Source organism: Schistocerca nitens, chromosome 4 (genome assembly GCF_023898315.1).
Source record: "Schistocerca nitens isolate TAMUIC-IGC-003100 chromosome 4, iqSchNite1.1, whole genome shotgun sequence".
NCBI classification, from domain to species: Eukaryota; Metazoa; Arthropoda; class Insecta; order Orthoptera; family Acrididae; genus Schistocerca; species Schistocerca nitens.
Window position 1 is genome coordinate 620,284,127 of NC_064617.1, and position 13,803 is coordinate 620,297,929.

The 13,803-nt window shown below is 40.3% G+C and overlaps 1 protein-coding gene across 1 annotated transcript in view; it reads right to left on the reverse strand.

The window, feature by feature from the left end:
* The window catches only part of LOC126251543 (membrane-bound alkaline phosphatase-like), a 104,567-nt gene extending 91,820 nt beyond the window's left edge, over window positions 1-12,747 (reverse strand). The window contains exon 1 of the mRNA XM_049952053.1: window positions 12,675-12,747. Within this exon, the coding sequence (XP_049808010.1) occupies window positions 12,675-12,741 (67 nt within the window). The 5' untranslated portion in view covers window positions 12,742-12,747. The remainder of the gene's footprint in view (window positions 1-12,674) is intronic.
* Between the last annotated feature and the right edge of the window lie 1,056 nt (window positions 12,748-13,803).

A 13,803-nucleotide genomic window follows, 5' to 3' on the forward strand; every position in this document is an offset into this window, starting at 1 on the left:
GATCACTTCTGATAATCTTCTTTTGGACGACTCTGACCTATACTCTCTTAAATTCCATTATGTTTACGCCGTCTATAGCAGGAGCGTAAGCTCTGGTTCAAATGGTTCAAATGGCTCTGAGCACTATGGGACTTAACATCTATGGTCATCAGTCCCCTAGAACTTAGAACTACTTAAACCTAACTAACCTAAGGACATCACACAACACCCAGCCATCACGAGGCAGAGAAAATCCCTGACCCCGCCGGGAATCGAACCCGGGAACCCGGGCGTGGGAAGCGAGAACGCTACCGCACGACCACGAGATGCGGGCGTAAGCTCTGGTATTTTACAAGTGGAAAATTAATACACGATAATACTACCTCACCGATTTAGTTCACCAAGATGTTTTTTTTCACAGTATTCATCATCAGCGGTGTCACTGCATGGGAGGGACATGGGAGAAGTGTCTCTCTACCAATATTTTTTGGAAAACGACTTAAAGTTTTTTTAAGTCTTAACTGAAAAAAATGACACCTCTGTACGAATATATCAGAACTTAACTAACTACAGAAACTAAAGGCACTTGTGCAACAATAATTAATGGTTTTCAGGATATACTAACGTGCCAGTAAATCAAATACACTTTACTTATTGACTAGAAACGACAATATTCCAAGTTTTAATGAACTTTGTTGCTGACAATGAGGAGGCGGAGGAATCGTGCCATCGGCAGTTGAAGTTGGTCGTGCCAGCTCGTCTGTCGATGCGCTCCGCTTTGTGCCTTGGCTGAAGTGTTAGCCAGTCTTGAAAGCTATCGTCTGAGTTAATGAAGCCCTAACAGCCCAGTTCTGGTGTGAGGTCTTTTCAGGGACACGGTGTGTTGTGTAGCCATTGGAACTTTGCACTTGGGCCGCCAGGTATATCAGTCGTCTACCGTGACGTTCACGGTCCAAAGTAAAAGAGGTTTGGTGGATTAATTTTCGATAAACAGAGGCGTCTGCTAAATCCTGTCTCCATGGTTGTCGAGCACTCACAGTAGATGGACAACTGGCTCATGGAATCTTATAGGATCGGCTACCTTACTCATTAATTTACTACATATTATTTCCAATAACACTAAACGGATATCGCCGTTATATTTTAATTGTATTCAAAAGCATATTATTATTATGATCGACCAAATGGTAACAAACCGCACGGCGTGCGTTTTTAACTGCAATTTGAAAAGGGTGATCATCGGCCACTTTACATGTAAATGATCTTTTGCTTGCGTCGTGAGATAACGGGTTGAAACTGGTGCTCTCTCTTAACGTCGTCAGTGTTTCGCTTCAGTTGTAATGGGCTATTAGGAACCTACTTCCGTGTCATGTTATGGCACATTGTTGTGCTGTTTGTACAGCGTTACTGGTTTTGAAAAAAAATTATTGTTCCTTTTGAAATAATAAGTTGGCAGTGACAAGCAGCGTGCAGCTTTATTTCTCTGTTATTTATTTAAATGTGTTCTGGCCCATATAATTCACAAGTATGGTTACTTGTATTTTGCTTGTGAATATTGCGGTTAACAGTTATTGTAGCTATTTCAAATTCTAAATCCGAGTCGGTAATTTAAATTTCTGTACTCCCCCTCTTGGTATAAAATTTCACTTCATTTATAGATACTTTTTTTAACTACTGCGGTCCTCTGCGCTTTTGAACAGTATAAGTTTTTTATCACGTTTAAGGGAAACTGTTTATGCATTTGCTGGTTGAAAGTCACAATAGCCGCGAGCAAGGCTGTGTTTTCTTTTAGAAGGTGGTTCATATTAATTCAGGGATTTTCTGAAATATTTCATGTGTGGTAGTTGTTTTGTTTTGTGTGTGTTTTAGAAATTCCTATCCATACAGATGTAAGCTGTTGTGTAAAGTTGATCTCAAGCGACCGGTGTTGGCGTTCAGTGAGGTGTCTGTAGCTGGTTGCTTCCCCAACTAGAATGATTTGTTGAATGCGGTGTTGTAATTATTTGATTTTATAAATTCCCATTTCTAATTAATTTTGACAATATTTAATACAATAAATTCTTTTAATTCAATTTCGTTTGCTCTGGGAGATCTGTTTAAGTACCTAACACTACGGCGACTGTGCGTTTATTTCTGTGGTCCTTTTCTAATTAAATCTGTGTTTGTATTTATTCATTTCAATTTTGCATTAAGTAATTTTATTGTGTTTGTGATTAATTATAGTAAGTAAGCAATTTGAATAGAGTAATGTAATCAAAGCATAACGTAGGGTGGTTCCAAATCTTCAACTAAATCGACCGCAGCTGAATTAGTAATTATCAACGCCGTGAGAATGCAGCGGCAATGAAAACACTGCATTAGGAGTGGGTGTACCCGCAAGGTAACAAGACAGCAACGACTGTTCCACAGAATTCGCAATCGTAATTCGCTCTACAGGGTTTACTTATTTCGACATGTAATTTCGGTTTCCAGGTGAGAGACTTAACAGTGTGTTTACTGTTTGTAGCGTGTTCATCTACTGAAGTGGTCTGTAGTCTTGCCATTAGCGTGGTATGGACCGCCGGAAACTTGTAATCGTTTGTTAGTAGCATCTCGAGGTGTTTCCCACGGTATTTATCGTGCTTTCATCCTCTGAACACTGGCGAAGACCACACGATGCTTGGCAGCTTTGTCAGCAACTCAGCATCACAGACTATTTCACGCGGGGTACAGATTCATTGTAGCCGCAGGAACCCGCATCTAAGACCAACATATCACTGACAATGTGTAACACATACGTCTGATATTGATGGATCCTATTACGTAACTTCTATGTTTCCTACGAATGGTGTGATGTCTGTGTCGTGAAAATTATGTTCTTTCTATTGACATGATAGAAATAATTCTTCTTAATTTTGTGAAGTTATGCAACCGAAATTAATTTCTGAATTTATTTATTAAACCTGTGTTATTTCATAATACAAATGTCTTAATACATTACGTGTATGACTGGTTAATGCTTAGGAATGTAGAATTGTATGAGATGTAAAAGTTGGAAGGAAATCCCCGCTCAACGATAAGGGTTAGGCAGGGGATGCAAAAGGTGTCTTGGAGCTATGTAGCTCAAGAAGTCTTTGCCAGAGGAACGTCGGTAGCCAGCATCAAACAAGCTATTATCCAGAGTACGTAACGAGACAAAAACTGTAGCAAGAGTGGATTAATTATGTCTCGGATGTGGATTCGTATTGGATACCAGCTCATACAGTTTACTGATTTGCTCTGAATCCTGAAATCCCGACGCCAAGAAGATGTTTTATAGATCATTTTACATCAAGAGCCATGATGTATGACGACTTTCTTCTCTTACCACAAAAGATTACCAAGGCTGCCATCTTCAGGATAAGTAAAGTTTAGTATTGTACGTTTTTACATGTAGCAGTAATTTGTTGAACTGTTAATAAATAAATGAGCCTATTTTGAACTTTGTGTCGAGAACACTGATTTGCGGTATCTTCAGTCAGTTACGTGGCTATGTTGCACATCGCAGAGTTGGAACATTCCTAGTGTTTCCGATTTACAATGAGTTAAGGAATCATTACTCTTCCAAATAATAAGTTTTCGTGAAGTAATAACTTTCTCAAGTTGTTAGATAATCTTTTGTAGGAAATGCTCCTCGTGAACATTAACTGTCGAGCGGGCGCACCGTTTTCATAACGCGAGTGGGAGCTGGGTGTACTTTGTACAGTTGTAAAAGATAACGGTCTGTATGTTGCCAAGGGAAAAACGTATGAGCAAAATCACAGATTAACTTTAGCTAAACTATGCAACGATAAAATAAACTTATGTTGTATGAGTATTGCTGTCAGATGTTTTTTACCCTGTAAGAGACAAACGTTCAGATGTGAAAAAAAATTCCTTTTTTTTACCCGGGACAAATGAAAAACAAAAATTTTGTTGCTTTATTTGTCTGTATTACATTTTAATGAAAAATGTGTAAGTTTTAGCAAGCTTTTATTTCAATTTACATATTCAAAAATCAGTTCTGTTATAATCATAGTTGAAAATGATCATTAATTCAGTATTTATCAAATTCGGGGTACATTTATTTCGTAAATCAGAAAGTGGTACAATAGGAGTAGTAGTCGTCATGAACAAGAAGGTAAGGCAAAGATATGTGTTACGGTCGACATATTAACGCATTATTTCCGACAGACTCGAAACAAAACTAAGAGCGGTAGCTATAGTTGAGGTATACATGTCGACGTACAAACCAGACGATAACGAGATACGGTATACCATGGAACTGAAATGCTAACTCAGTCAGGGGGATTGTAATGCAGTAAAAGCGTACGGAAAAGAAAACAGACTTATCGGGAATACCGAATCGACAACAGGAACGAGACCGAAGAAAATATTAAGCTTTGAAATAAATTTCAGCTACTAGCAACAAATGCGGTCAAACGTAATAGTAGTAAAAGTACTGGAAGGAAGGCTACGAGAACAGTAAAAGGATCATCTTGATTCCGAGTTCAAAAACTGCTTCGTAAGGTACACTCGGTAACAGATATAATCTCAGATCTTAGTTTAATAATGATGAAGACTAGGCTGACGCTTAAAGAGAATCGTCACGAAGAATTAGTGTGTAACCAAGTGGTATACCAAAGCACTAAACAATAATTATATGATTTTGAAGTCTCCTGAGGACGTACATCATAAGACAATGAATACCAAAATGGTTAGTTCAATTAAGTAGGAGTATTAAAACGACTTATTATGAAAATTCAACAGACAAATACCATTATGTCAAATGTAAGAACAGAAAAATTTCACAGGCCAACGAAAAACTTTTTTTACTTTGATAGCTGATCTTTATAGATTTTTATGAGCTTAATCCAAAACTAGCCTTAGGTTTCCTGTATCACCCATAGTTCTCGAGCAATATGCTTTTTATTATGTAGTATAAAAATCCTATGCTGTACGATAAACGGGGAAATTAATGAAATTCTTTGTTACCACATAAGCATGGTTTGTAGTTACAGTAAGCTACTTAAAACAATGATATGTGTTAATAGAGATTTCACTTGTCAGCTGGAATTGGTTGGTATTTTCTTTCTTCTTCATCTTTGAAGCTTCTTGTGTAGCTCTTTCTACGATGAGTTGCTTGCTGAACTTCTCAGTGAAGTGACCAACAGTAGTCCTCCATCATGTTGGTGTTCCAGCGGCCTCGGTGGCGTTTTTCCATCACTTTAATGTCCTGGTGGAAACGCTGTCCTTGCTCCTCACTAACTTCTCTCATATTGGCCGGGAAGTAATCAAGGTGATTGTTCAAAAAGGGAACCTTCAGGGTCACTGAACATCCTGAGTTTTAAACTTCTTTAACATTGTAGCTATAATAGAAACATATTCTGGGTCTTTTTCATGTCCTAAGAACTTTGTAACGACTAGCTTGAATGATACCAATGCTTCTTTCTAATTTAAGGTCATTGTGGATTCAAAGTTAACATCAAACATCAATTTTCTGATGTGAGGTCCGACAAAGACGCCGTCTTTTAGTTTGGTTTCTGAAAGGTGTGGAAAGTTTTGGCAGAGATACTTATACATGGTCCATCTTCAGGCAACGCCTTTGCAAATTGTTTCATTAGCCCTAACTTTATATGTAGAGGTGGTAGGAGTATGTTTTTTGGATCTTCAAGGTTTTTGCGTTGAATGTTCTTCTCACCAGGTTTTAAAGACTGTCTCACAGGCCAGTTCTTTCTGCACCAATGTTGATCCCTAGCCCTACTGTCCCATTCACACAAGGAACATGGAAATTTGGTAAAGCCACCTTGCTGACCAAGGAGCATCCATGTTACTTTTAGATCGCCACATATCATCCAATTATGAGCAGAATAGTCTATATTATCTAGCACTGTTTCTAGATTTTTGTAGCTTTCTTTCATATGTACAGAATGTCCAACAGGTATGGATGCATACGTGTTACCATTGTGCAATACAACAGCCTTTAAACCAGTTTTGGATGAATTAATAAACAGCCTCCAATCTTCCTTTTTGTATTCAGTACCAAACTCATTCATCAGACTGGGAATGTCTGAGCAGTATACTAAAGCACCTTCTTGTTGAAAAAAACTTAGAAAACTGCTGCTCTCTCTTTCTATACATGTATGTTCTGCTTCCAACTGCCAATAAGTTCTTTTCTTTTAATGTAGAGCCAAGCAATTCAGCTTTCTCTTTCGTTAATTAGTTAAGCCCAGATCCCTAAGTAAATCCGTAACCTCTGTCTGAGTAAACAATTTGGGCTCTAGACTTTCTGTATTACAATGGAATTCATCATCATCTGGTTCATGTAAATCAGATTGTACATAAGAAAATACTTCTATTGGAATAAAATTTAAATCACCTGGTGGTTTACGAACCGGCAAACGTACACCATGCCCTACTGGTCGGATGGCGGATGGAAGGTTAGGGTAGCTTATTTCTTCTTGTTTTTCGAATTATGACCAGTAGTATCAACACTGCAAAAGTAGCAATGAACGGAATGATTTCTTGGCTCCCTCCATATCATAGAAACAGCAAATCTAAAGGCTTTTTTCTCCGTTTTGGACCATTTTCTTAGATCTTCAACACACACATAACATACCTTATGCGGCGCCCAAGGTTTATCTTGATCACCAAATGTAGATCAAAAGTATGATAGATAAACATTTTCACAAAGTCTGTAATTTTTCTTCGGTGTTCTTGAACCACAAATTCACCACAAATGTAACAAAATCTGTCATCAGGGTTTTCACAACCACGATTATAAATTTTACTGAGCACATGTACAGGAAACGGCAAAGTGAGGTTAGGTTGACAGTAAACAAAACACCATCTATTAGCACAAAAACGGAATCGACCTTTTTGCCAGCAAATGTTTTTCAGCAGTGCTACCAACGTCATCTACATTCATTACACCTCCTTTTTCAATTATTTTAACTATATAAAAGCTGTTAAATTCCTTAAAAAGATCGCTTAATTTAATAAATTAAGCTGTAAAATTTGAACAAATGGTCAGTGCTACAATATTTGAAGTACCATATTTGGATTTCCCACCATAAAAAACCTAAGAATAAGATATTTTAAGCAAAAAAGTTTTTCCATCGTTGGCCTTTGTTGTCAGTAACAGAGCAAAACCACAGCTATGTAATAAATTTTTATACCACTACATCGTTTTATGTGGGATTCCTCTTTTCATTACAGCTGTGCTGTTCCTAGACTTGTGTTCAGAATACTGTCAGCAGCACTGCTTTCTTAGTCCGAAACCGTGTCGAAGAGACGGCGGTGTGCCAATTACAGTAGCGACAAAACGGTCTGCAGTGAGAGTGAAACGCACGATAGACTTGTAACGGTCGGTATTGGGGAAAGAGCCGCAAGAGAAACGATTCATTCAGTCGGAACATCTGCCTGCTGGTCAGAGAGCCTAGAGTCTCCGACTTCTCCATCTACGGAGGCCAAGTTTCAGTTGTGATAACTGTCGGTGGAGTCGGTCTTCGCGTGTTTGCAGTTATGAATTTTATGATTTAGACGTGGTTATGTACTGTGTGTTTTAAGGGTATAAAGACACTGACGAGCCAAAGAAACTGGTACACATGCACAGTGTCTTGTAGGGTCACCGCGAACACGCAGAAGTGCCGCAATGCGACATGTCATGGATTCAACTAATTTCTGAAGTAGTGCTGGAGGTAAATGACACCATTAATTCTGCAGGGCTGACCATAAATCCGTGCGAGTACGAGGGGCAGGCCGAGGTGGCCGAGAGGTTCTAGGCGCTACAGTCTGGAACCGCGCGACCGTACGGTCTCAGGTTCGAATCCTGCCTCAGGCATGGATGTGTGTGATGTCCTTAGGTTAGTTAGGTTTAAGTAGTTCTAAGTTCTAGGGGACTGATGACCTCAGAAGTCAAGTCCCATCGTGCTGAGAAACATTTTTGAGTACGAGGGGATGGCCACTTCTGAACAGAACGTTGCAAGGTATCCCAGATATGCTGAACAATGTTCATGTTAGGGGAGTTTGCTGGCCAGCGGAAGTGTTTAAACTCAGAAGAGTGTACCTGGAGCCACTCTGTAGCAATTCTGGACGTGTGGAGAGTCGGATTGCACTCCTGGTATTGCCCAAGTCCACTGGAATGCACAATGGACAGCCGGCCGAAGTGGCCGTGCGGTTAAAGGCGCTGCAGTCTGGAACCGCAAGACCGCTACGGTCGCAGGTTCGAATCCTGCCTCGGGCATGGATGTTTGTGATGTCCTTAGGTTAGTTAGGTTTAACTAGTTCTAAGTTCTAGGGGACTAATGACCTCAGCAGTTGAGTCCCATAGTGCTCAGAGCCATTTGAACCATTTGCACAATGGACATGAATTGATGCAGGTGATCAGACAAGATGCTTACGTACGTCTCACCTGTCAGAGTCGTATCTAGACGTATCAGGGGTCCCATATCACTCCAACTGCATTATCTCCATTATCTCCACACAGTTTCAGAGCCTCCACCATCTTGAACACTCCCTGCTAACATGCAGGGTCCATGGATTCATGAGGTTGTCTCCATATCCGTACACGTCCATCGGTTCGGTAGAATTTGAAACGAAGCTCATCCGACAAGGCAACATGTTTCCAGTCATCAACAGTCCAATGTCGGTGTTGACGGGCCCAGGCAAGGCGTAAAGTTTTTGTGTCGTGCAGACATGAAGGGTACACGAGTAGTCCTTTGGCTCCGAAATCCCATATCGATGATGTTTCGTTGAATGGTTCCACACTGACACTTATTGATGTTCCAGGATTGAAACATGCAGCAATTTGCAGAAGGGTTGCACTTCTGTCACGTTGAACGATTCTCTTCAGTCGTCGTTGGTCCCGTTCTTGCAGGATCTTTTCCCGGCCGCAACGATGTCGGAGATTTGATATTTTACTAGATTCGTGATATTAACGTTACACTCGTGAAGCGGTCGTACGGCAAAATCCATACTTCGTCGCTACGTCGAAGATGCTGTGTCCTCTCGTTATATGTGGAGTTTTAAAAACTGCAGACGATCAACACATTAAAAAAAACTAATGAGGAATAAAATAAAATATTCAGTACGTAAGGCTGAAGAAATTGGATCTATCATCGCGAAATGGTTCTGGATAATAGGAAGAGAAAGAAAAATTAAAGCGTAACATGGGCTACAGAACAGAAATGAGGTGGAAGCCACCTGGAAAAAAATTTACATTGCACCCGTTTTAATCATTGCTTGAACATGTTTCATGAAGTACAAAACAAGGTTCTATCTATAAAAGATACTTGCCGACACTACACATATTAATTGTAAAGACATATTTCGAAACTTTGCTCTTATACTACGTAACAGTTTCGGGAAATGTAGTGAAAACCGGACCATTCTTCATTTGTTATGAAAAGCGTATAAAAAACTGAATAAATTGCAGAGAGGTATGAGATAAGGAACCAGGACATGGGTAAGTTGGAACAAACAGAGGTCGTTCATTATTTCCGAAAGAATATTAGAGAATGAATGGTTGAGATTGCAGAAACTAAAGCAAAATTTTTAGAGATGCGTGAAGACGACAGACGAACAAGGGAAAATTACAACGCTCACTATAAATCTTTCGATAACATCTGAGATACTAATTTCATTGATGCTAGAAAAAAAAATAAAAATAAAGGATGGAAAAGGGAATGGAGACGAATAAAACATGAGATTGATAGAATGATCAAAACCACAACGTCATGGATGGCAAGAGGATAAATCCAAAGCTGCTGAAGCATACATGCAAGCAAGACAGCGCACACACACAAAGAAACGGATAAAACTGAGCCCGCTGTAGGAATAGATATATCCTTATGGGAGATGAGCAATGAAGGGAACGAAAGGTGAAAGGAATGTACATAACGGCTGCATGGAGAAAAGAAACTTCAAGGCTATGTCATAGAAACGGAAGAACAATTCGATGGAGAAGGAATGGGGCTATGATACTGCAAAAAAAATTTAACGGAATACAGAACAACCTACGATGCAACCTGGCACCTGGGATATACCTCATTCCGTAAGAATTAGTAAGTTCCGTAGAACAACCAAGGAAAGATAAGAGTTTAACATCCCGTCGACAGCGAGGTCATAAAAAACTGAGCACAAGCTCCGATTACGAAAGGAAAGGGACAGGGCGGAAAACAGTCATTCCATTTCAAAGCAACCATCCGTAATGAATAATATTAAATTTAACTGGAGTGATTTAGGGAAATCACGGAAAACCTAAATAAATATATCCCGATGGGGATTTGAACTGTCGTGCTTCCCAACGCGAGTGCATTGTGCTAACGACTGCGCCGTCTCGCTTGGTTTGGGAGAACCAACAGTGACACCGCTTTTTCACTGGTGCCTTACGAGACAGGCAAATATCCTTTTTCTACGACTGGTTTGATGTGGTCCACTAAGAATTTCTCTTCCGTTCCAACCTCTTCATCTCAGAGTAGCACTTGTAACGTACGTACTCAGTTACTTGGAGGATGTATTCCAATCTGTCTTACTCTACAGTTTTTGCCTTCTACAGTTCCCTCTAGTACCATAGAAGCCATTCCTGCATGTCTTAACTGATGCCCTAACATCCTGTCCCTTCTCCTTAGCTTCCCTGCACTTTCTATTTCTTTCATTCCCCATCGACTCGTCTTTCTGAATTTCTGTGAGCATTTTTGTACTTCCGTCTTTCATCGATCAACTGAAGCATTTCGTCCGTTTCCCATGGTTTCTTCGCAGTTGCCTTCTTTGTACCTACATTTTTCGTTCCAACCTCTATGATTGTCCTATTTAGAACAGCACTTCTGTATCCCACTTCTTTGCGTGCTGGTTCTTCCCGACTAATCTCTTAACTCCAGCCTAATCTTCACCACTGCTATAATGTGATCTGAGTCTATATCTGCTCCTGGATACGCTTTGCAATCCAATATCTGATTTCAGAATCTCTGTCTGACCATGTTATAGTGCAACTAAAATCTTCCCATGTCACCCCCCCCCCCTTTACCAAGCATTCCTCTTACTCTTGTGATTCTTTAACAGAGTATTGGCTATTACTAGCTGCAATTTATTACAGAACACAATTAGTCTTTCTCCTCTCTCGTTGCTTGTCCCAAGCCCATATTCTCCTGTAACAGTTCCTTATACTCCTTCCGCTACAAGAACTGTCCATTCCCCCATGGCTATTAGATTTTCATGTCCATTTACGTGCTGTATTAACCTTTCAATATACTCATATATTTCTTCTCTCTCTTCATCTTCAGCCTACGACCTCGGCGTGTATCTCTGAGCTATCGTTGTCGGTGTTAGTTTGCTGTCGATTCTGATAAGAACTGTCCTATCACTAAACTGTTTACGGTAACACACTCTCAGCCCTAACTTCCTATTCACAACAAACACTACTCCAGTTACACCATTTTCTGCTGCTGTTGATATTACCCTATACTCATCTGACCTTTCCATTTCACTTCACTGATGCCTACTATATCCAGATTGAGCTTTTGCATTTCAGTTTACAGATTTTCTAGCTTTCCTACCACGTTCAGACTTCTGATATTCTACGACCCGGCTTGTAAAATGTTATCAAATGGCTCTGAGCACTATGGGACTCAACTGCTGAGGTCATTAGTCCCCTAGAACTTAGAACTAGTTAAACCAAACTAACCTAAGGACATCACAAACATCCACGCCCGAGGCAGGATTCGAACCTGCGACCGTAGCGGTCTTGCGGTTCCAGACTGCAGCGCCTTTAACCGCACGGCCACTTCGGCCGGCAAAATGTTATCCTTTACTTGGATATTCAATCTTCATCTCATGATCACCTCACCTCCCCTTTGGCAGTCCTCTCCCGAAGATCTGAAGGGGAATCATTCCGGAATCTTTTGCCAATGGAGAGATCACAATGACACTTCATTTACAGGCCACATATCCTGTGGATATAAGTTAAGTGTCTTTAATGTAGTGGTTTCAATTGCAAATGGCTCTGAGCACTATGGGACTCAACTGCTGTGGTCATAAGTCCCCTAGAACTTAGAGCTACTTAAACCTAAATAACCTAAGGACATCACACACATCCATGCCCGATGCAGGATTCGAACCTGCGACCGTAGCGGTCGTGCGGTTCCAGACTGTAGCGCCTTTAACCGCTCGGCCACTCCGGCCGGCGTTTCAATTGCCTTCTGCAGCCTCAGTCCGTTGATCGGTCTGCCCTTAGGGGCAGTTTCCCACATCAGGCACAAGAGAGTGCCCTAAACCTCCGTCCGCTCCTCCGCCCTCTTTGACAAGGCCGTTGGCAGAATTAGGGTGACTTCTTTACTTAGTGAAATTTTTGTTTGTTTGTAGATACATGCTTGCTTTCCTGTCACACATTGACGTCTGACCCCCAGTAACATAGCATGCCACTAACGAGATGGGACGAGCACAAAATGGAACAAACGTAGGTCGCTATGTGTTTCAAAGACAAACTGGGTGACGTGAGTATTTCAGTGTGTGCCAGAAATGCAGATATGTAAGTACAAAGAAACAAAACATTAAGAACTGCTCAATTTTATTTTTCGTTGAAGAGGTTACTGGATGCCTGTGTATGCCCCTCGTATAATAGCACTGTCTGTTCCAGCATTCGATAAATGAATAAATAAATCAGTAAATAAATATTTCGTCAATGAATAATTTGTACTTACCTTTTTCTCTGACGTTGTACGAGATGTCTCTCTTAGATCTGGCTTGGCAAGCGATCTTTGGATGCATGACACTCTCATCTACAAACAAATGAAAGATTGTTGTCAGATATAATTAAATATAGTACAGCAATATTATCAGACTGCTTTCTGTTGATGTACGAAAATCCAGTAATATGTATTTAATCAATCTAGTAATTCATTTATAATTCCTCTACTTATTTATTATCAAACCTTTCGAGGGCTATACCATTAGAACCTTATATTGAAGACACTGGGTATGCCTGTCAGTCCTTCATACTTATTTTGACGTTCGACATACGTGTGTAGTGCTAGGTTGTTGCGATTGAAGTGCAATTAATCACGAAGGTCCACAGTAGGCTGTAATTATTGTATGGCAGCGAAACGTCGTAGATATGCTAATGCGTTAACGCGGAGCCGATTTACGCTGGCCGCCAGGTCCTAACCCGGAGCTGTACGGCTCCTCGGTGACGTTTTGGGTGTTCATACTGATCGAACTGTGTAAGTGGCAGTAAATAGTAAAATCAACTTTGTGCCTTTCTCACTTGTTTGACGTTTTCTGCTCGCATCCCGTTTCTAACCTGATACATAAGGAAAAATTTCTATTCGTCTTTCTTGCTTTCACAGCGCCAGATTGGCACCTAATGGACAAAACTGGAACTTATTTTTTTCCATGGAAAACCGTTTTCGCATTAACGCATTAGAAAAACAACCAAGTTTCTCTGTCGTACGACAATTGCAGCCCACATTGGACCTCTGTTAGGAACTGCACTTTAATTATAACCACCTGGTATCATTACAGAAATTTGAAGCTCCTTGATACAGTGGTTTTCGTAACCTACACTCGATCAGTTGAATTTAAGGTACCTTTTTCAATTAAAATGACCCAAGAAAATTGGCCATACCTGGGGTTCTAGTAATTACACTGATAAGAAGTCAAGTGATTTGAATAGCCATTGGTCTAGCAAATATTTATACACCTATCGGAAGAACGAGCATACTTTAACTATTCTGCAGTACAGGGTCAAAATGTAAACATTACTCTCTTCCTCCACTCCAGGCAAACTGATTAAATCGACCAATTGTTGCGCATTACGTGTGATCCAGGGTG